At 44.2% G+C, this 20349-nt stretch overlaps 1 protein-coding gene across 1 annotated transcript in view; it reads left to right on the forward strand.

The window, feature by feature from the left end:
- Positions 1-20349, forward strand: part of DOCK3 (dedicator of cytokinesis 3) — a 463183-nt gene that overhangs the window by 406102 nt on the left and 36732 nt on the right. The window contains exons 28-37 of the mRNA XM_028479808.2: positions 1066-1160; positions 2849-2924; positions 3412-3512; positions 3777-3835; positions 5908-6056; positions 12519-12604; positions 15209-15304; positions 16988-17048; positions 17786-17879; positions 20140-20288. Of these exons, the coding sequence (XP_028335609.1) occupies positions 1066-1160; positions 2849-2924; positions 3412-3512; positions 3777-3835; positions 5908-6056; positions 12519-12604; positions 15209-15304; positions 16988-17048; positions 17786-17879; positions 20140-20288 (966 nt within the window). The remainder of the gene's footprint in view (positions 1-1065; positions 1161-2848; positions 2925-3411; positions 3513-3776; positions 3836-5907; positions 6057-12518; positions 12605-15208; positions 15305-16987; positions 17049-17785; positions 17880-20139; positions 20289-20349) is intronic.

A 20349-nucleotide genomic window follows, 5' to 3' on the forward strand; every position in this document is an offset into this window, starting at 1 on the left:
GCTCCGGACGCGCAGGCTCGCCGGCCATGGCTCACGGGCCCAGCCGCTCCGCGGCATGTGGGATCCTCCCAGACCGGGGCGCGAACCCGGTTCCCCTGCATCGGCAGGCGGACGCGCAACCGCTGCGCCACCAGGGAAGCCCCGAGATTTTTCTTTTAAGTGTTTTGGCCACTCTCTCGTTTGTCCCAACTGATATGATTGCTTCGTGCAGCTGGGATGTTAAATTATTATGGCTGATTTTTTTTCAACAGCTGCACTAGGGATAAGGCTTTTCTCACTTAGTGAACTCTGAGTCTGGTCAATTAAGCCCTCTGAATGGGGCTTTCCCAGGTTGCTGCCAAACAGATCAAACAGTAACAATTCTCTTGGGATGGCACTTTTTGGGGAGCTGCAAAACCATTTTGTCCCTTCTAGTGACTGCTAGGGTGCTGGTTTTTACTACTACCATAGTTCTCCAGCTGCTTGTTTTCAAGGATACCTTGAGGATAGGGAGAGAGAGGGGATGGGAATGGGGAAAGTTAAAACACAATAAAGCTCACTTTTCCTACTGAGATTCAACCATTTTTCTTAAATAACACTTCTTATTGTTGCAAGCCTTTCATTAACCAGTCTTTGTGACTGTTCTCATTGCTTTCATGGAGGAGCACATTTTTGGAGGTACTTACTCTGCTATCCCTAAAGTGCTTCTCTTGTCAATGCGTTCTTAACATCCAGGAATGCAAGTTCTTACAGTCAAGTGCTCAGGGGTCATGCCCCAAAGATTGAGAACGATGGACTCTGGTGGATACCATTTTTGCTGGACCCCCTGTGCTTTGGTCGTTAGGAACTGGGCTGAGTGGGTATAGTGCATCTCTTCTACCCGATTTGGGACTGGCCTCTGAGAGTGCCCAGACCTCACTCTCATGCAGCCCTCTAAGAGAAAAGCAGCTCACAAAGGGAACCAGAGTCTCACCTACTGGTCCCATCCATTCTCATGGTCTAGAGATCAGGAGAGCCCTGTTGAGGAAATGTATGCTGCAGTGGTAGAGGTGTGGTGTCTCACATCAGATTTTCCTCTCGGACCAGGAATTCCTGCTGAAGATTTTCTGTGTGTTCCGGAACCTGATGAAGATGAGTGTCTTTCCTCGGGACTGGATGGTGATGAGACTTCTCACAAGCAAGTGAGTGTGGAAGGGCCCTGCACCAGCATCCACAGAACTGTTCCCAGACTAAGGAGAGTATGTATATGTGTGAGAGAAGAAGCCAGTCAGAAGTCAAGGTTGAAGCCATGGGGACAGAGAGGAGAGGGCAAATGTGAAAATGTTTGGAGGCACAATCAGCAGGACTTGGCTACTTACCAAAGTTCAAGGAGAAGAAATAGTCAAAGATAGTTTAAAACTGGAATCTAAGTGCCTGGCAGACGATGTCATGGTAAGGATAGAAAAGGAACTTTTAAGAATGAGAAATATAATACCCAGAGAAGGGTTCCTCCTTGAGGAGGGCCTGTTCATTGGCCTCTGTTGCTCTGTAGTTTCAGGCAGTATCCCAAGGCCTCCTCTTGATTTGATTTGTGTTGTCTGCCAGACACTGCTTGCCTCCCACAACTAGTGCTAATTACCCACCTGAGACCTGGCTGTGAGGCTCTCTCTGACCACTTCTAACTCTGGACACAGAATTCACTCTAAGGCTGACCCCAAATTGTCTGCCCCATTCATATTTCTACCCTGTGCTTCTAACTGACAAACCAGACAAGTAATGTGGGTGGTAAGGTGCTTGCTTGTGGGAGAAGGCCACTTGGCCTCCACTCTCTAGTCTACTGCCTGCTCCCTCTGATCTGCCTTTTATGTTGACATTATGCAGTGCGGTGAAATTATTTATGTTAGATATATTACCAAGGTGTCAGCATGGTCTTTCTACTTTGTACCTTTTATAACACTCTTTTTTCTTTTTTCAAAACTGCACACATTTTATACAAAACAGAAGAAGGGTTTTAAACAGAGTTGCACAGATATTTCCTTAAATAGTGGATTTTCCATTTGACCCCCCTCTTGTTTCTCTTAGCTCTAGTCAGGGCTCTTCAGGCTCTCCAGCCCATTCTGCAGGAGCAGCCTCTTCTTTCAAAGCTTTTACTTTTCAAATTTGTTTGCTGGTGACTAGTGTCTCTAATGCACTGTTTTTGCCTGCCCCTCTTCTGCACCAAGGCTTCAGTGGTCATTGTTAGATGTAAGCTCCTTTGCCAGGCATCCAACACACTCTGTAATCAAACCCTTACCTGCCTGTCCCACTTCACTTTCTCCCTCCCTTGACCTGTGCCCTCGGTTCTAGCAAATCAGCCTCCCATTGCCCCTTAAATGTGCCCAGGTGAAAATTGAAAGTGATATTCTAGATCAAAGGCTGAAATCAAATGACTTATACATGAAAATGATAGTATATGATAAAAGTAGAGGTTTAATAACTATAAACCCCTATTATCAAGTAAAAGAATGGTACTCTAAGTCCTCTGGTGGTCATAATATATGTTCATTATCCAAGGTCCCCAAAATACTAGAATCACTCTTTGAACTGGAAGAAACCTTGAAGAACCATTAAACCTCACTCCCCTCCTTTTATAGGCAGGGAAACTGGGGCCCAGAGAGAAGTAGTACCAAGGCCAGGTAATGGCAGAACTAGAACCGACTGGTGGGGCATTTCTCCAAGAAGGTTTTTTGTGGGGTTTGTGCCATCTCTCTCTCTCCTTTAAAGTCACATCTTACATGAGAGCTAGTTGTACTCAAGAAGTTTGCACACGGGCCATAGACGGTTGATGCTAAGCTACAGGATGCCATCGTTAGTCTTTTAACTCTGCCAACACCTTGTTCCCTTACTGCAGTATTATAGTCACTACAGTCCAGTACCTGTCTTCTGCACTGCACAAGAATTTCACAGAGACAGACTTCGACTTTAAGGTAGGAACTCCTAAAATCCATCACTGTCTTTGTAATAACCCTAGAAAGCCAGAAACCAAGCTCACTGTTTTGTTTTTGTTTTACTTAAAACAACCATTTTATTTTGCTCACAAGTTTGCAGGTCAGAAATTTGAGAAGGATTCAGCTAGGTGTCTGCTAGATGGCTGGGGCCTTTCTTAATATGTTCATAGTATCAAACAGTTTCCAAGCTTGATAGTAATTAGAGTATGACCTAGAAGACCCCTGTTGGAGGTGTTGGGAGCCAGACATCCATGAGTTTGTTTTCCAGTCCAGAATCAACACTACTGGTTTCAGGGAAGTCAAGAAAGGGGGAGAAAAGTCCTGTTTGCAAAGATATTTTTTTTAAAAATCAAGATCCTAACACTGTAAAATGAATTCTGTGCTACATGCATATATTTAGAATCTCTCCTTGCAAGGTTAAGGACTCAGGCTTTCACATATTTCCTCTTTCTCTCTCTCTCTCTAGGTGTGGAATTCTTATTTTAGCCTGGCAGTTCTGTTCATAAATCAGCCAAGCCTTCAGCTAGAAATCATTACTTCCACCAAGAGGAAGAAGATTCTAGATAAGTAAGCCATATGTCTCTTGTTCATCTTCCTACCATGTGCCCAGATGGGGTTATGTTTCCATAAGGGGCTCCTTAAGAAGTCCACATGGTTCTCACTGAGGTAGCCTCCCAAGGAGCCAAGTATAAGAATTCAGTTGAGAGCCAAAAAACTTAGTATTTTGGGAAGCTTTAGAAACAGTGCTGAAGTACTGGCCTCCTGGGGTTTGTAGCCCCATCTTCCTGAACCTTCTCCCACTAATAGCTGGTTCCTGTTTTCTATTCCCAGGTATGGGGACATGCGTGTGATGATGGCTTATGAACTGTTCAGCATGTGGCAGAATTTGGGTAGGTCTTTTTTCCATATTTTTCCCTTACACATATTGCATAGCCAAATAAAAAGTGACAAGACTAATTACTTCCCCCAGGTTTTGTGAATGTTAATTCAGACCCAAGAGATCTTTACATATCTTTAACATAACACCTCAGATGGATGGTATAGTGTGGCACATGTGCACAAAGCCCTTGGCAGGGAGAGTTAAGCTGAGAAATAAGACCCCAGTAATACATATGCACAATCCCTTTTTTGAGAATCAAAGTCAAAAGGAAAAAAAGAAGATGAGGCTATAAGACTATAAGATCCTCTGTGCTCTTCATGTCCCAGTCCAGATGATACAGGCCCACAAGCATAGATCTTGGAGATAGTCAGCACATGAGCAAGGGCAGCTATTCATTTTAATAAAGATTGAAACACTTCTTGGGTCTCTGGTATTCAGGCATCCAGACGAGGTTCCTGCTGCCAATTGCGTGTAAGAAAGGAATTGCAGCCTCTAGGTGAGATTGATTTTCATCTCCTTTCTTTCGACAGCTTCTCTTTACAGCTTCTCTAATATCCGCTGGTTTGGATCTCAAACTGTCAGGTTTTGGTAGAATACTTGGATTGCCCTGGTGACTAGGTGGGCCATCCTCTGATACTGTAGGCTTCTTAGTGTCCTGTCAGGATGCTAGAGAAGCTGCTGCTCTTCTTCCTAGTGAAGGCTGCTTTCAACTAAGCTCATGGCTCTGAAGTCTTAGGAATGATGGCCATAAAATCTTATAGTTCTCCATTAACCATCCCAGTCACAGCTCTAGAGGCAGCAGGCAAGGTGCAAGGCATTCCTGCCAGCACTAGGGCCTTCTGTCCATGAGTGGGGATGCGTTTCCCCAAACCAGCTTTCTAGCTTCAGTACTCTTATTCCCTGTATCCAGCATGGTCCAGGTGTAGATTTTAACCCCGAAGATGACTCTGAAATTCCCAGGAACACATGGGACTAGCAACTGTACCAAATACCAAGATTGGAATATGCAGAATCTGCCTCAGAGCTAACAGTTGCTCTTTAAATAGACTTTTAACATGGAAGAAATTTTAAAAACATGTCAAACTTGCCTGATAAAGCCATTCCTGCCTCATTGTTTTGGGTGGAAATGACATTTTCTAGTTCTCAAGAACTGATTTTACTTGACCATAACAGTCACTGCACAGGCCCACAGTTTGTGTCCTTAGTCTCTGAAGGACTGAAAGCAGAGCTCTGGAAGATGGTTCACTCGCTTTACCATTACAAGGAAAAGTTCTCCCATGGTCTTCAAGACTGACCCTGGATTCTGGGAGCATGCCCCAAATGACAAGCTAGTCACAGGGAGAGTTACACCACATACTTCCCATGGAAAGGCCTCATTAAGAAAACTGAGGGATGAGCCAAGCTGGTCTGAATAAATGTAATGCTACCATCAAAAATGCAGTGTGAAGACAAGGGGTGGGGGTTGGAGGGTGCACAGAGAGTCTCTCAGCCAGTCTGTCAGGGTAGGGCTGTGCAGGAGGCTCCTGCTAACTCAGGAGGGGGCCTCTTGGGCACACTTGAGCACAGGCAGTGAAGAGGCCTATGGATTTCAGATCACTAGTGGCTGGACCTGGGACTGAACATCCTTATCACTTAAATGCCTCTGGGCTAGGGGCAGAAACCCCAGGGATAGTGCATTGTGTTTAAGCAGAAATAGATGAATTTTCCTTGCTAAATAAACACTATGAACAGATTATCTGAAACTATTACAGTGTGCTCAGAAATCCTATTCTGTCTAGAGTAGTGAACTCTGTTCCTTGACCTCAGAATGATTTTCAGATAGTTTGTAGCACCTCCCAGTAAATTCTTTGGAAAGAATTTGTGCCTGTTGAACGTTTATTTTAACTGTACTGAGCCAGTTTAATCCATGAACTCTAAAAAGCCAAGAGAAGTGGGTATCTCAGAAATCTATAGGGGAGAGCTTGCTATGCTCTCTGATGCTTCCAGTGAAGATCAAATCATGTGTTGTGGCCCCACTTGGGAAGCTTCTATGGAAGGAGCAAAGCAAGCATAAACTAATACCTCTTGGGTTTTGTTGTTCAGGTGAACATAAGATCCACTTTATTCCGGGAATGATTGGTCCCTTTCTGGGTGTGACACTGGTCCCACAGCCAGAAGTGCGGAATATCATGATTCCCATCTTTCATGACATGATGGACTGGGAGCAAAGGAAAAATGGCAACTTCAAACAGGTAAGACAACACCTGGCAGTGTTAAGGGTGCTCTCCCCTGGAATGGACCCCTTTTGCCCAGGCACATGATCCAGATGCCTGGCCATAGTTCCAGTGGAAGTAGACTGTAACTTGGCCATCTTGAGTCCTGTTCAAGGGTTTCCTTTACTTGCTGGCCAGAATTGATTTGTGGATTTTCTTCATGAAGTTAGGGTCCAGAAAAGAATCAGAGGAAAGGAATTGAACATCATGTGAAAGGAACTTTCTGATCAAGGAGAGAATAACTGAGACTGTAACCTCCCAGCTTCATTCAGGAGGAGGTCCTGGGAGTGTTGTCTCTTCTCTCTGGAGGTTCCCCAGTGTGTGTGGTCTGGGCATTTCTAAGGCTGGAGCCCAGACCAGATGACTTCTCATAGCCTAGAATTTCACAGACCCCCGCACAGCGGGGTGGGTCCATGAAGTGTAAGCCCTTGGCTTCTGACTGAGTGACTTCAGGTTGTCCCTCAGTGCAGTTCTTCTACCACCCCTAAGGTAGAGGAGATGGCCCCTGCCCTTTTATCTAGAGCTCCAGGGAATAGGATTAGGAACAATAGGTAGACAACAGTGGTAGAAAAGCCAATTTTAGCTAATAAAAGAAATAATTTGCTAGCAACAAGTTATTTGCTGTAAGCTGACCTGCTTTCAGAGATGGGGAGTTCCTCTTTGCTGGTAGTTCTCAAACAGAAGCTCCCTGTAGGCCTCGAGGAGAAATTTCTACTTTGGCTTGGGGACTATAACCAGTTCCCCACTAAGCTCCCTCCCAACCCTGTGATTCTGGGATGAACCAGTGCTCTTAGGATGAGTGACTGTAACAGTGAGGAACAGACCAGGCAAACAAATTTTTATTTATTTTTAAATTTACAAAGAGTAAAATTCAGTCTTTGGGATTTGCAACTCTGTAAATTTTGGTAAACACATAAAGTCATGTAACCACTACCACAGTCAAGATTTTTTTAATTCCTAAAAATTCCATCTTGCTGCCCCTTTGTAGTCAAACCCTTCCCTTCCCTTTAACCCATGGCAGCCATTGATCTATTCTCCTTCACTATAAGTGTGCCTTTTCCAGACTGTCATGTAAAGGGAATCATGTAGACTGTAGCCTTTTGAGACTGACTTCTTTCACTTAACATAATGCCTTTGAGAGATTCATCCATTTTGTTAAATGTATCAGTTTTTCTATTGCTGAGTAGTATGCCATTGCAGTTTATTCATTCACCATTTGAAAGACATTTGGGTTATTTACACTTTTTGGTGATTATGAATAAAGCTTCTGAAAAACTTTTCTTTACAGATGTTCTATGAATATATAAACTTTCATTTTTCTTAGGTAAATACCTAGGAGTAGGATTGTTGGGTATTGTGGTAAATGTATATTTAACTTTATAAGCTATCAAACTGTTTTCCAAAGTGACTATACCATTTTGAAATCCCTACAGCAGTGTATGAAAGTTCCAGTTGATCCATATACTCATCAGAATTTGATATCATCTCTTTGTTTACTTTAGCCATTCTAATAGGTGTGTAGTTGTATATCACTGCGGTTTTAATTTTCACTTCCCTAATGACTAATGATGCCGAAAATCTTTTAATGTGCTTATTTGCCATCTTTGTATCTTCTTTGGTGAAATGATTTTATTCAAAACTTGTGTTCATTTTTAATTGGGCTGTTTGTTTTCTTATTGTTGAGTTTTTAGGGTTCTTTATATATTCTGAACGTAAGTCCTTTGCTGAATATATGATTTACCGATATTTTCTCTTAGTTTGTCTTTTCATTTACTAAACAATGTCTTTCACAGAACAAAAGTTTTTAATTTTTATGCATACAATTGATCATTATTTTTCTTGTATGGATCATGCTTTTGGGATCATATCCGAGAACTCTTTGCTTAACCCGGGACCATAAAATTTTTCTCTTTTGTTTCTTCTAGAAGTTTTATAATTTTACATTTAGATCTGTGATCTGTTTTGAGGTAATGTTTGTATAGGTGTGAAGTATGGGTCAAGGCTTTTTATTTTTCCTTTTTACATGTGGATGTCCAGCACCTTTTGTTGAAAAGACTATATTCTTTGTTGAAAATCAATTGACCATATGCATGTGGTTCTCTTCCTGGACTCACTAGTCTTTCCATTGATCTATATGTCTAATCTGTCACCGTACCATGTAGTCCTTATATGGTAGCTTTATAGTCTTAAAATTAGGTTGTGTGAATCCTCCAACTTTGTTCTTTTTTTTCAATATTGTATTAGCTATTCCAATTCCTTTTCTTATAAATCTTAGAATCAGCATGTCAGTATCTATAAAAATTCCTGCTGGGATTTTGATTGGGATTGCATTGTAATCTATAGATCAAATTGGGAAAATTGATATCTTAATAGTACTTAATAAATACTTCTAGTCCTTGAAGACAGTATATCTCTCCATTTATTTAGGTGTTCTTTGATTTCTTTCATTAATGTTTTGTAGTTTCAGCATACAGATCTTGCACATGTTGTTAGATTTATATGTAAGTATTTTCTGGGTTTTTTGGTGCTATTATAAATTATTCTGATTTAAAATTTTAAATTTTCAGTTGTTTGTTGCTATTATGTAGAAATACAATTGCTTTGTACATTAACATTGTATCCTCCACCCTTGCTAAACTCACTTATTAGTTCTAGAAGCTTTTTCATAGATTCCATGTGATTTTATATTTAGATAATCCTATCACCTGTGAAAAGACACAGTTTTATTTCTTCCTTTCTAATCTGTAAGCCTCTTATTTCTTTTTCTTGCCTCATTGCACTGGCTAGGGCCTCTGGTCTGATGTTAAATAAGAGTGATAAAAGTAGACATCCTTGCCTTGTTCTTAATCTTAGGGGAGAGCATTCAGTGTTTCACTGAAGTATGATGCTAGTTCTAGGTTTTTCATAGATGCTCTCTATCTTGAGTAAATAGTATTTAAGATAAGAATCCATTTTTAGAGTGTGCAGCTCTATTGCCTTCAGAACTTCAGAAAATAATAACTTCACACAGAAAAGAACTGTTGCTTTTCTATGTTGCCACAACATGTGCCTTCTAATTGTGCAAAATGCACAACTGCCTGATGAGAGAACCTGGTTACCAAGAAGTAGATGACATTGTGGAACTGCACCATGGGTCATCTGAGTCTACTAAAAGAAGAGCTGGGCTGTACTTAACCATCACTAACACTGAATAAGGAAGGTTAGCTTTGTGGAAGACTAAGTTGGAGCTCATTTGGCTCACACTTCAAGACGCAGCTGATGGGTAGCATTCTTTCCTCCAATAAGACTGTCATGAATAACTGATATCCAGCAAGCCACGTAAACCTCGTTGTCCCTGGTTAAAAAAATCTTGCTGCTGCTTCTCTTTGCCATTACATGTTTTAAAAGAGTAGTCTACTCTTTTCATCCCCACATTTCCACTTCCCACCCTCCTATCAGTTCAGTCTAATGTATATTGTGCACCCACTTTTGTTGACATTGCTCTCTCGAATAACCTTCTAATCATTAAAATCCAATTGACTTTTTGGTCTTGGTTCTAGTTGTGCTTTCCACAGCTTTGGCTCTATTAACTCCTCCCCTGCTTCTTACCACCTACTATAAATACTTCTTCTAATTATAAAAACAGTATTTATTTAATGTAGAAAAATTAAAAAAGCAAATAAGCTATAGTGAAAAGATTTAACTCATAATTGTACTGTTAGTAACTTGCGGAGGAGAGGGGCTGGGCACGTCTTTTTAGACTTTTTTCCCAATGCGTAGAGTTTTTTAAGTTAAAAAATGGAATCATTGTGTACATTGGTTTTCTTGGAACCATTGTGTATATTGGTTTTTAATCTCCCTTTTTTAGTAGCACCTTGTCATCACTATCCTTCATGTCAGTTAATGCTCCTCTGCACCACACTGTCAGTTTAGAGGCTACGTGGTATTCCAGTGCATAGCTTGGACCACAGTGTATTTAATCAGACTCCTAGGTTTTGTGGGGCTTTTGGGTTTTTTTGTTTGTTTATTTGTTTTTTGGCCGTGCCCTGCAGCTTGAGGGATCTTAGTTCCCCAACCAGGGATTGAACCGGGGCCCATGGCAGTGAAAGCACCGAGTCTGCCAACTCCTAACCACTGGACCACCAGGGAATTCCCAGTCTCATAGTTTTAGGAACTTAAGTTCATTCCAAATTTTTGCTGTTAATATTACAAAAAAATATCCATTTTAAGTTACTTTCTTAGGTAAATCTCTCACCTGTAATTGCTGGATCAAAGAGCAAAAACATTTCTTAAGCTTTTACAGCACTATGTCTCTCCAACAACCTCTGTTGTCTGTAGACTACTCAGACCCCAGGCCACTTTCTGTGTGTGCCCCATCCAAGCACTGCCCATGCTAAGCTGTGTCAGCTGTTATCCCTGCCTCCTCTACCAGATGATGAGTTATTGGAGCCAGGACCATTTCTTGTGCTTTTATTTCTTAGAACCCATGCCTGAGACATGGTGGGTTCATGAAGATGAAAATCAAAACTAACATTCATTGAGCACTTCCCAAGAGCTAAGGCACAGTGACACTGAAGAGGAATGTTAACCACCATTACCATTTCACAAATGCAGAAATTTAGGCTTAGGTAAATATTTTGTACAGGAGTAGGCATCTGGTTATGTCACAGGACAAATGTTTGTTGAATGAATAACAAGGTGTCACTTCAGGAATATTGGTTTTATAAAATAAAAATAACTCCGCAGACCTGAAATCATCAGTATTACCAATTACGACATGATATATCTGAAGAACTTAGCATTTTGTTTAACTTAGAGTCATTGATTTTGCATACATTGATCTTCAGTGTCCCGTTTTGGATTTCTCAATTTTTCTTAGTAACTTCTTCCTTTATTAGCACTGCAGGGAGTGAGGAAGTAATGTCCCTGAATCCTTCCATCACCAGCTCCTTTGCCTAGTACAGAAGTTCTAACACTTGAATAGGCATCAGAACAACCCGGAGGGCTTATTAAAACACAGATTGCTGCCCCCCAACCCCTGAGTTTTTAATCCAGTGGAGCCTGAGAATTTGTATTTCTAACAAGATTTCTGGTGACTTGATGCTGTTGGCCCAGGGACCCATTTTGAGAACTCCAGGGAACTGCTGCACCCACATTTGCACTGTTGTACTCTCTGCTGCTCCAGGTCCCTTCCCCACCTTTGCCCTGTTCTGGAAAGCACAACCTGTACCTGCGTGTGTGATGAGAGATCCCAACCTGACTTTACATGACCCCAGGCAAGTCCCTGCTGGTGCCTTTTCTCCACACGGAGAAAGGCAGATGGCCTCGATCCCTAAGGACCCCTGATCTCAGACTTTGTATTTCCTCTGGAAAGTATATTCAAGCAGCTGACTGATTAGGCCAAACATAAATGTACAACAGTCTCCATCCTGGCCATACCAGACCACTATAAAAGGGCCATATTTATTCATCCATTCTAATTTTCTGCTAATAGGGTTTCAGAAACCATAACTGCCTTTGATGAATTTCCTAATTCAATTATTTTTTTAATACTTCACCATCTTAGGACTCTGGCCCTATGTGGAGTGAGAAAATGCTTTTGTTATAGCTCATTATTAAATGCAGCCATGCCACTTTTTGTTTATATAAAAATCTGTATAAATAATTGCACAATACCACATTTTAAAGGCTAATGAACAGTTTAAAAGATTTTTATCTCACATCACTTACAACTAATTTCTCATCTCAGAGTATATATGCATTGAGGCCTGTTAGAGAAGTGGCTTAACACTGTTGAATGCCTTGCAGATTAGTGGGGTAGGAATGAATGCAGTATTGCTCCTTATGGTTTAAGAATCCAATAACAAGTGCAGGGGGCCCCAGTGACGAGGCAGCGGCAGGGGCAGCAGCTCCAAGGGCCTTAGGTCCTGTGAGGACAAAGAATAAAGCCTTTTATCCTGAAGGGGACATTCTGAAGGAAACACATCTCCCTCAGCTCAGACTAATGCCAGCCATTAAAGTGAGGACCAGCCCCCCAAAGCAAACTTTCTTTGTGGCTGGCTGATAGAGGGTAAAGTTCTAACCAAATGTATTTTATACATACCAATTCCTTTGAATGAACATTTTTTAAGAAAGGAAAGCACTTGACAAAGGCCTCTTTTGGATCCGAAATACTTCTCTCACCAGAGAGTCCTTGCCTTTTGCCCCTAGGGAAAAGAGTATCTGAGACGTATGTGTAAGTTCCAACTCATTTAAACCACTAGAGTGGGAGCCCTTCCTGATTGGGGAGGCAGGGTGGTTTCTCAGTGCTGTAGATAAGATCCTGCCTTCTCTAGGATTTATTTGGTGCAAGCAAAAAAATCAGGAAGCAGTTCCCCACCATCCTCACCTATCACAGGGGCTGGATTTCCCATCCTTCCTCTGAGGTCAGTTCGGGTTTACAAAATCTCTGCTTCCCTCTAGGTGGAGGCCGAGCTGATTGACAAGCTGGACAGCATGGTGTCAGAAGGGAAAGGCGATGAGAGCTACAGGGAGCTCTTCGGCCTGCTGTAAGCTGCTTCAGCCCCAAGCACCTCACGTTGGGGGAGGGGGTGAAGTGGGCTAATGAAGGGTAGGGGTGCAACCTGCGCTGGGCAGGCTTCAGAGGGTGGGTATCAGGAGAGACCAGGGTTGTTCCTGGTGGTAGCAGTGCTCACCTTCTGTCAACAAGAAAGTGACATCATGACAGCAAGCTCTCTCAGGGATTGCCATAGTTGACTAAAGATGTAGGGACAGATGGTAACTCTGAGCTCCTGGATTTGCTGGTAGGAAAAGGATCATCGTATATCTTCATACCAGGTACTGTATCTAGTTGGGCAGACAGTTCATGGGGACTCAATGAGGGCTCAAGGCCGACATTTCGGGGTTGGGGGAGGGAGGGAATTAAATCTCTGCTTTGTAAGATTGTACAGTCAGCTTGAAAAACACTGCCATGAATTTTGTGACTTGAACACATTATACCCCCTTCCAAACCAGTTTCCATTTGTGAAACAGGGTCGTTGTACTGACTGACGTCAAGGGTCCCAGGTCCACCAGTTGTGGCTTCTGTCTTGAGTTGATGGAGGCCAAGAGACCTTACAGGACTAGCCACAGGGCTAAGCCCAAAGGAGGGACTCAGGAGAGCCGTGGTCCTCCCAGATAGATAGTAAAGTTGGGTATTTTATCATCCTAAAAAACAAAATTTTAAGACATTTACAGCTCTAGACCCCTCTCCTATCTCACTCATTATTTCTAGCTTTGAGATTTTCTTTATTTTAGTGACATTTTTAAGATAAGCCTGTAATATATTTTCTAATAATAATACTGTACATTTGCTTAGAACTTTACAGTGTATAAAATTTGTTGACATATCTGGTTTAATCCTCACAACACACCTGTGAGGTGGGCAAGGCAGATATTATCCTGATGAGTAGAGGTGATGACACTGAGCTCAGAGAAGTGGCAGCATGGCCTCAGTTGCATGGCCAGTAAGAAGCAGCTCTGGGGGTACAGGCCAGATATTCCAGTTTCAAGAGGGGGAAATCTTTCTGCCATACCCTGCCTACTTTGTTCCTTGATGAGTCATGCAATAAAATGTGAATTCATTTGAAATTTAAGTAATTTTAATTTGTGAAAATGAATCCATCCTTTAGTATTTCTCTTTTAGCTGAAGATGTTTCTAATTGTGGAAATAAGGAAGAGAAATCTCTTCCTAAGCCACTAACCGATGATTTTACTATGAAGGAAAAAGCACAAAAATAACTTGCTATTAATAATTACCTGACCAAATAGTGTTACATAAACACTGTTCATGTCTGAGAACTGAAAGCCACTGATAACCATGGAGCAGCATTTCCCAATTTGTGTTTGGGGAAGATGTTTGTAGGTATGCTAGGGGGAGGTGGGAGTGGATCATGGGCTAATCAGTGTAGAAAAGACTCAGTTAAATAAAATTGAACAGGCCTCTGTATTATAGGACTTCTCAAAGCCTTTAATATTTAGAAAGATGTGAAAAATCTCTAAAAGGAAGGTGTGGCGATCAGCATCTTCCATGCTTTTTTGCTCACAGAACACCTCTCTCTGTCCCCCAGGACAGCAGAGCTCTGTAGAACGGAGTTTGGGAAATATGAACACAGTGGCTTTTTCCACACAGCTCAGAGGTGAAAGACAATGGTCCTACCTTCTGGCTCTAGTAACATGGGTCACATGGAAACCCTCACTTTTCCAGAAGCCTCAGCTCAAGTTAGATGCTGTGTGCAAGGAAGACAGTTGTCATCATTGCAGTGTTAACGGCAGTCAGGCTGTGGGTGTGATTTCCCAGTGCTGGGTCCCTGGCTGAGCCTTCCACTCTAGGTGACTTTCATGACCTTAGGGAGCTAAGGACAGTGTGCAAAGGGATCAGGAGTGAGACCTGGACCTGAGATAATCACTAGAGCAAACAGAAAGAGTCCATCCAGGTCATCATCTCCTAGGAGAGATCTGTGAAAAGGCAGAGGATCTCAGAAGCTAGGCTCTTTGGAGAAGTCAGAGGCTACCTGGAGGTGACAGGAGCATGGGCTGGCAAGTGAGAAAAGCACCTGGGCATTTAGCTCTTGGCTCTGGCACATTTTACACGGGAGTATCCCATGACAGTGAAGATGACAGTGTAACTCCTGGACTCACTGTCCTTCACGCTGGGCCCTCAAGACTGGTTGGAATCTTTCACTTGGTTTACATGAAAACGTTGGTTAGTATGTTTGCTGAGGATGGTTCTAAGCAGTGATAGAGGCAGCCAGCCAATTGGCAAAGCCAGGTCTATCCCTCAGTGGACTCTTACTCCGCTGCTTCTTCAGAACAGATCTCACAGTGTGTACACCTAAAGGGGCTGGGGCTTTGAAACCTCTCCCTCAGTTCGGAACTTGCACAGGAGAATGGAAGACGTGTTCATTGGTTGCTGGCCAGTTCAGTAATTGCTTTGTCTTTGCTTTCTGCTGCATGGAGTAGAACGCAGCTGTTTGGGCCCTACCCCAGGTAAGACTGCAGTGTGGTAAGTCTGCCGTCTCCAGATCCATCACAGGCCCCACGGGCTCTGGGACCTTACTCTGGTGCCCAAGAAAGGCTCATGCATTGTGCATTGTGTTTGCTTCCACCAATAGCCTGCTGGAGAAAGTTGAACAGGAAACATGGCGCGAGACCGGCATTTCCTTTGTAACCTCGGTCACCCGCCTCATGGAACGCCTTCTTGACTACAGGTATCTTCTCAGGAACCTACCTGACCTCTTCTCTGGTCAGATGCTCTCCCCAGCAGGAGAATCCCCTGACCTTAAAATTGAGACCTCGTGGCCATGAGAGGTAGGACTGTTCTGGTGTTGTGTGCCATCACCAGTCATTAGGAATCTCCTGATGGCCAAGGAGAAAGAGGAAGAAAGCCTTCTCCCAGGGGTAGGCCAGGGCTTCCTGGGCTTACCCCTGATACGTGGGCACGTGTACCTAGGAGGTATCCCAGGGACATGTAGTCTTCTGCCTTTTCATCCAGAAAAGTCAAGGCTCAGAGGAATGGGCACAGCAGAGAGGAAGAGAAAGGCCGTCTCCAGAGCAAGTTAGGTCCTTAGTGCAGACCTTCCTCAGAGCCATGTGGCAGATGGGCAGGAAAATATCACCTGGTACAGAAGTGTGACCCAGGAGGACTTTCATTTGGTTTTTCCAGGGAAAGGGGACCCATCTTTTCCATGCCTCCATTCTTGGTGTAAAATCTGTTTATTTCTGTCCCTTGATCCTGGCCATGAGCAGATTAGAGGAGGTAGCCTGTAAGCTCAGAGATCTTTATGATACATTCAGTCTGGGAGTTCACGTGAAATTCATTTTTTCGTGAAAGCCTGCCTTCCCAGTCATATCATGGTTTTTGACTTAGCCTAAAAGTAACAATAATGCTACCATTGCAGCCTTAGTTATTCTCTCAGTAGAGTTCAGGTGATAGCTAAGAGTGCCTTTTGGGAGCCTAGAGAAAGGTGATAAGGAATGAGGAGGAATGATAGAGGAAACCCAGACCCAAGCAATAGTTGTCTTCTCTGTGCTACATGTCATGCAGATGCCAAGGGAGAGCATCTGGGACTCCGGCTAGCTGCGTATACAGGAAGCTTCTTGCTGGATTCACCAGTCTGGTTCTCATTCTCTTTCAATCTCCTTGTGCTAGGCCTTTCTCCTTCCCAGAGGAGCTTGGCTTTGACCAGTCCCTGCCCTCCTTTGGCAAGGATTCATTCTCAGTGTTCCCGCTGTTCTGTGTCTGGCAGGCCAGCCATGACCCCTCCTAAACCCAGCCCTACTCAGCATGAATGCAGCTCAGCCGTGGCCGAAGCTACCCCTAAATCAGGAAAAAAGCTCCAAACCCACTGCTCCTAGTTAGAGGGGATTCCAAAGACTAGTGCACAGGAAGGACACCATAGGGAGAAAAGCCAATGAGATGATGAACATGGCAGCCATGCCATGGTTGCTGTGGCCACAGGGTCCTGAAAGTAGGTCCCTAGAGTAGAGTGTCTTGGCTTCTATGAAACACTGTCCTACAAAATGAAAACTGCCCTTTAAGGAAAGCTCTGTGCCTCCCTTTTTGGAAACGTGAGGATTTAACCTTCTACTTTACTGACATACTCTTTTGTGCTGAAGACATTGGTAGGTGTTACTTAATGCCCTGATATAGCATCTGGGCTCTACACTCTGCCACCAGAACAAGGGGTCCAGTTGAACAGAGATCTTTGAACCCTAGGAGTGGGTCCAAAGCTTAGAGGGAGCTCACAGTACAGTCTCATCTGTGGAAGAAGTTTCTGTTGGAGAGCATCCTCATCTGGGGTTTGGACATACTAATGCCTCAGTGACACTGCAGGTCTCTGTGTTGTCCCAGAGGCACCACTTTGTGCATTCATCTGTGCTCTCCCTTCCAGGGATTGCATGAAAGGAGAGGAGACAGAGAATAAGAAGATCGGCTGCACTGTTAACCTGATGGTGAGAGAACATGGGCTCTTCCTCCTCTCTGCCTCATAGTGTGGCTTCTGTCCTGCCCTGTGATTGGCCTGTCCTTTCTACAATACATGGCTATAAGCCTAAGGGGTTTTTTCGGTTTTTTGTTTTTTATTTGGTTGCTCTGGGTCTTAGGTGTGGCAGGCGGGCTCCTTAGTTGCAGCAGTCAGGCTCTTTAGTTGGGGCATGTGAACTCTTAGTTGCAGCATGCATGTGGGATCTAGTTCCCTGACCAGGGATCAAACCCGGGTCCCCTGCATTGGGAGCACGGAGTCTTAACCACTGTGCCACCAGGGAAGTCCCAAGCCTAAGGGTTTGAGTCAGGACATCAGCTCTGTTACTGGTATCTTGGAAACTTGCACCTCATCACTCACATTCCTACTTGGGAAAGGAATGAAATGAGCTTCTCTTTGGACAGAGCTCTAGCCTGGCCTCTTGGCAAGGTCCCGCCAACCCTGACATACTCTAATTTCCAGTCTGCCCTGGTACTCTTCCTCTGTCTCATCACTCAGGGCTCCTGCAGATCTGCCAGAGGTTTCACCCCCCAGCAGGTGTGCCTTCTGGCTGGTCCATTCTCTTCCTGGTGCTGGCTACCTCCACAGCCTGTCTTTTCCCTCCTGTCCAGCACACCCAGGGTTTTGGCCAGCTGCCTGGAGTTCAGAGATGGCCTCCACAGGCAGCAGCCTCTCCCATCTTCATTTATATTTCCTTCTCTCTTACAGAACTTTTACAAATCTGAGATTAACAAAGAAGAGATGTATATCCGCTATATCCATAAGCTTTGTGACATGCATTTGCAGGCCGAAAACTACACAGGTAAGTGGGAAGGGGGAGCTATGCCTCCCCATGAGGACAGACTGGACATACATGCACAGCTGGCAGAGAAAGGCTCTGAGCTGGTGCCTCCCAGATTTTAGCAGAATGTCAGGACCCACGATGCCCATCACCTCACTCCTTTCCCTTAACTCCTTTGTAACGTGGTGGAGAAAAAGCAGGTGGAACTTCCACTTGTGCCTTGCTGCCCAAAGCTCTTCCACTCTCCTTGCCTCCTATTCACCCCCTCTGAGGCCTCAAGGGTGACCTCCAAATTCTGGTGTGCCAGGTTCAGAGCATCCTGAGCTCACTGTCCCTCTTCATGAGCAGAACTTCTCTGAGGACCTTTACAGCTGGAACTAAGTGAGGCCATAACACAGGAACATCAGCCTAACCCTGGGACTTCCAGAACTTGCTGGCAGACCTGCCTTGCAGTCTGGGCTCTTCCCCTGCAAGTACACAACAGCCCCACATTGAGCTCCCAGTGGAGAGTGTGAAGAATGTTCACCTGACTTTCTGACAGACCAGACAGGGACCCTTTCATTGTATCTACAATTTAATCCATTACTATGGCCTTTTCTAAAAGAACAAATTTAAAAGCATTTCAACATACCTGTCACACTCTGTTTACTGAGCACCACTTTGAGTCAGGAAGATATGTGTACCCATGTGTGTCCTGCCTGATCACCTTGTGTCATAGTTCCCCCAAAATAGCCACTTCTTCACTGTGGTGACCAGCCATCACATCTTAGCCCTTGAGCCATAGGACTTGAATTTGTGTGACAGACCAGGAAATTCAAGCTATCCTTGTCCACAGCATTACTAGAATTAGATGAATTTGTAGAAACACAGACTCCTCCTTCCTTATTTTATGTTAGGTGTTAAAGAGTGTTTGGCATAGATTCCACCTTTCCTGACACAGCTTGGCAAGGATTAAATCTGAGATGACTGGGATGAATCTGCCATTCTCTGCGTCCACTTCCACCCATGATCCCAGCAACCCTCTGAGAGGGCAGTGAAGTGATAGACTGAAAAATTCCATGTATCAATAGAGGCATTTACTAAACTCCTGGAGGACTGGGCCATCACTGAGAGGCTATGTCAGGGATTTGGACAGAGAGAGGGTGCTGATCCTTGCCTCTGGTGGCCTCAGGAATAACATCTGAAAAGAATATTGGCAGGGAAGAAAAGGATTTCACATGGTTTTCTAAGTTCTAAAGGGAGGCCTTGAGGGCCTCATGGGCTTGTTCCCAGTGAGAAGGGGCTTCACGGCTCCAGTGAGGAGGCACGTGTATCCCTGGGCAGGAGGGTCCAGTAGCCAGAGCATAGGCAAAGCAGCAAACTGGAAAGTGGCTGCAGGTAGTATACCTGGCTAAAACTGGAAGTGGGTCACTAGATAATTAGAAAAGAGATTCTTCATAGTCATGGGAAGCAGATTTGAATAGGGCCTTGAAGGCCAGGCAGAAGCTAGAACTAATTAACTTGCCAGTAGGAGATGCCCACTAAAAATGAGCAAATAGAACAGGAAAGAGCAGACTGTGTCATGGGACCATGAGCAGCAGCTGTAACTCAGTCTGACTGACTCTTTGGGTTTTAGGAAGCTACGGTATTTAGCTGCGGTTGTTTTATAAACCCTCTCCAACTGTTCCACATGTATGCGAGGTGTCACAGGGCCCCGCCCTGGGCCCAGCATCAACTTTAGCTTCCTCCAGGAATGGAGCCCATCACACAGTTATCACCGTACACACTCCTTCTCTCTGGTCCTTTTAGAAACAGTCAAGATAAGGAGAAAGGGTCATTCCCAGGGCCATGCTGAGCTCAGAAAATGGAGCTGGAGGCATTGAGGCTGGCTTTGGGAGGGCTGAGAAAAGCCTTAGTCAGTGCTTACCCCTCAGAGCCAGTTTTGAAAAGGCTGGAAAAGAAGCTCTAGTCAGTTGAGCAAAAAGGAACCAAAGAACTCTCTCTGACATGTCAGTGTGTCCCAGAGCAAAGCAGCCTGTACACAGACCCTTAGGTACCTGAGCCATACTTTATCTAGCACCCAGAGCAGGCGACCAGGCTGAGGGAGGAAGGTGTCTACTAGGATCTTTGGTTCTTTCATGCTGTGGTCACGGGCTGTTCGCTGGCTGGACGGCCCCTCTATCTCAGCTTTGGTATCCAGCATCCCTGATCTGGGCTGTACATGCCTTGCGCTGGCATGCTGCTTAGCCTGTTCCCTTGGCACCTGGCTGCCCCTGGACCTCCATAGCCCCTGTCCCCACAGAAGCTGCATTCACTCTGCTCCTCTACTGTGAGCTGCTACAGTGGGAGGAAAGGCCACTGCGGGAATTCCTCCATTACCCATCCCAGACAGAGTGGCAGCGGAAAGAGGGACTGTGCCGCAAGATCATCCACTACTTCAACAAAGGCAAGGTGGGTGTTATTAGGCAAGGCTTTGAGCGTCTCAGCTTCTACTGTACTACATGGCATCTTA

Source organism: Physeter macrocephalus, chromosome 18 (genome assembly GCF_002837175.3).
Source record: "Physeter macrocephalus isolate SW-GA chromosome 18, ASM283717v5, whole genome shotgun sequence".
Taxonomy (NCBI): Eukaryota; Metazoa; Chordata; class Mammalia; order Artiodactyla; family Physeteridae; genus Physeter; species Physeter macrocephalus.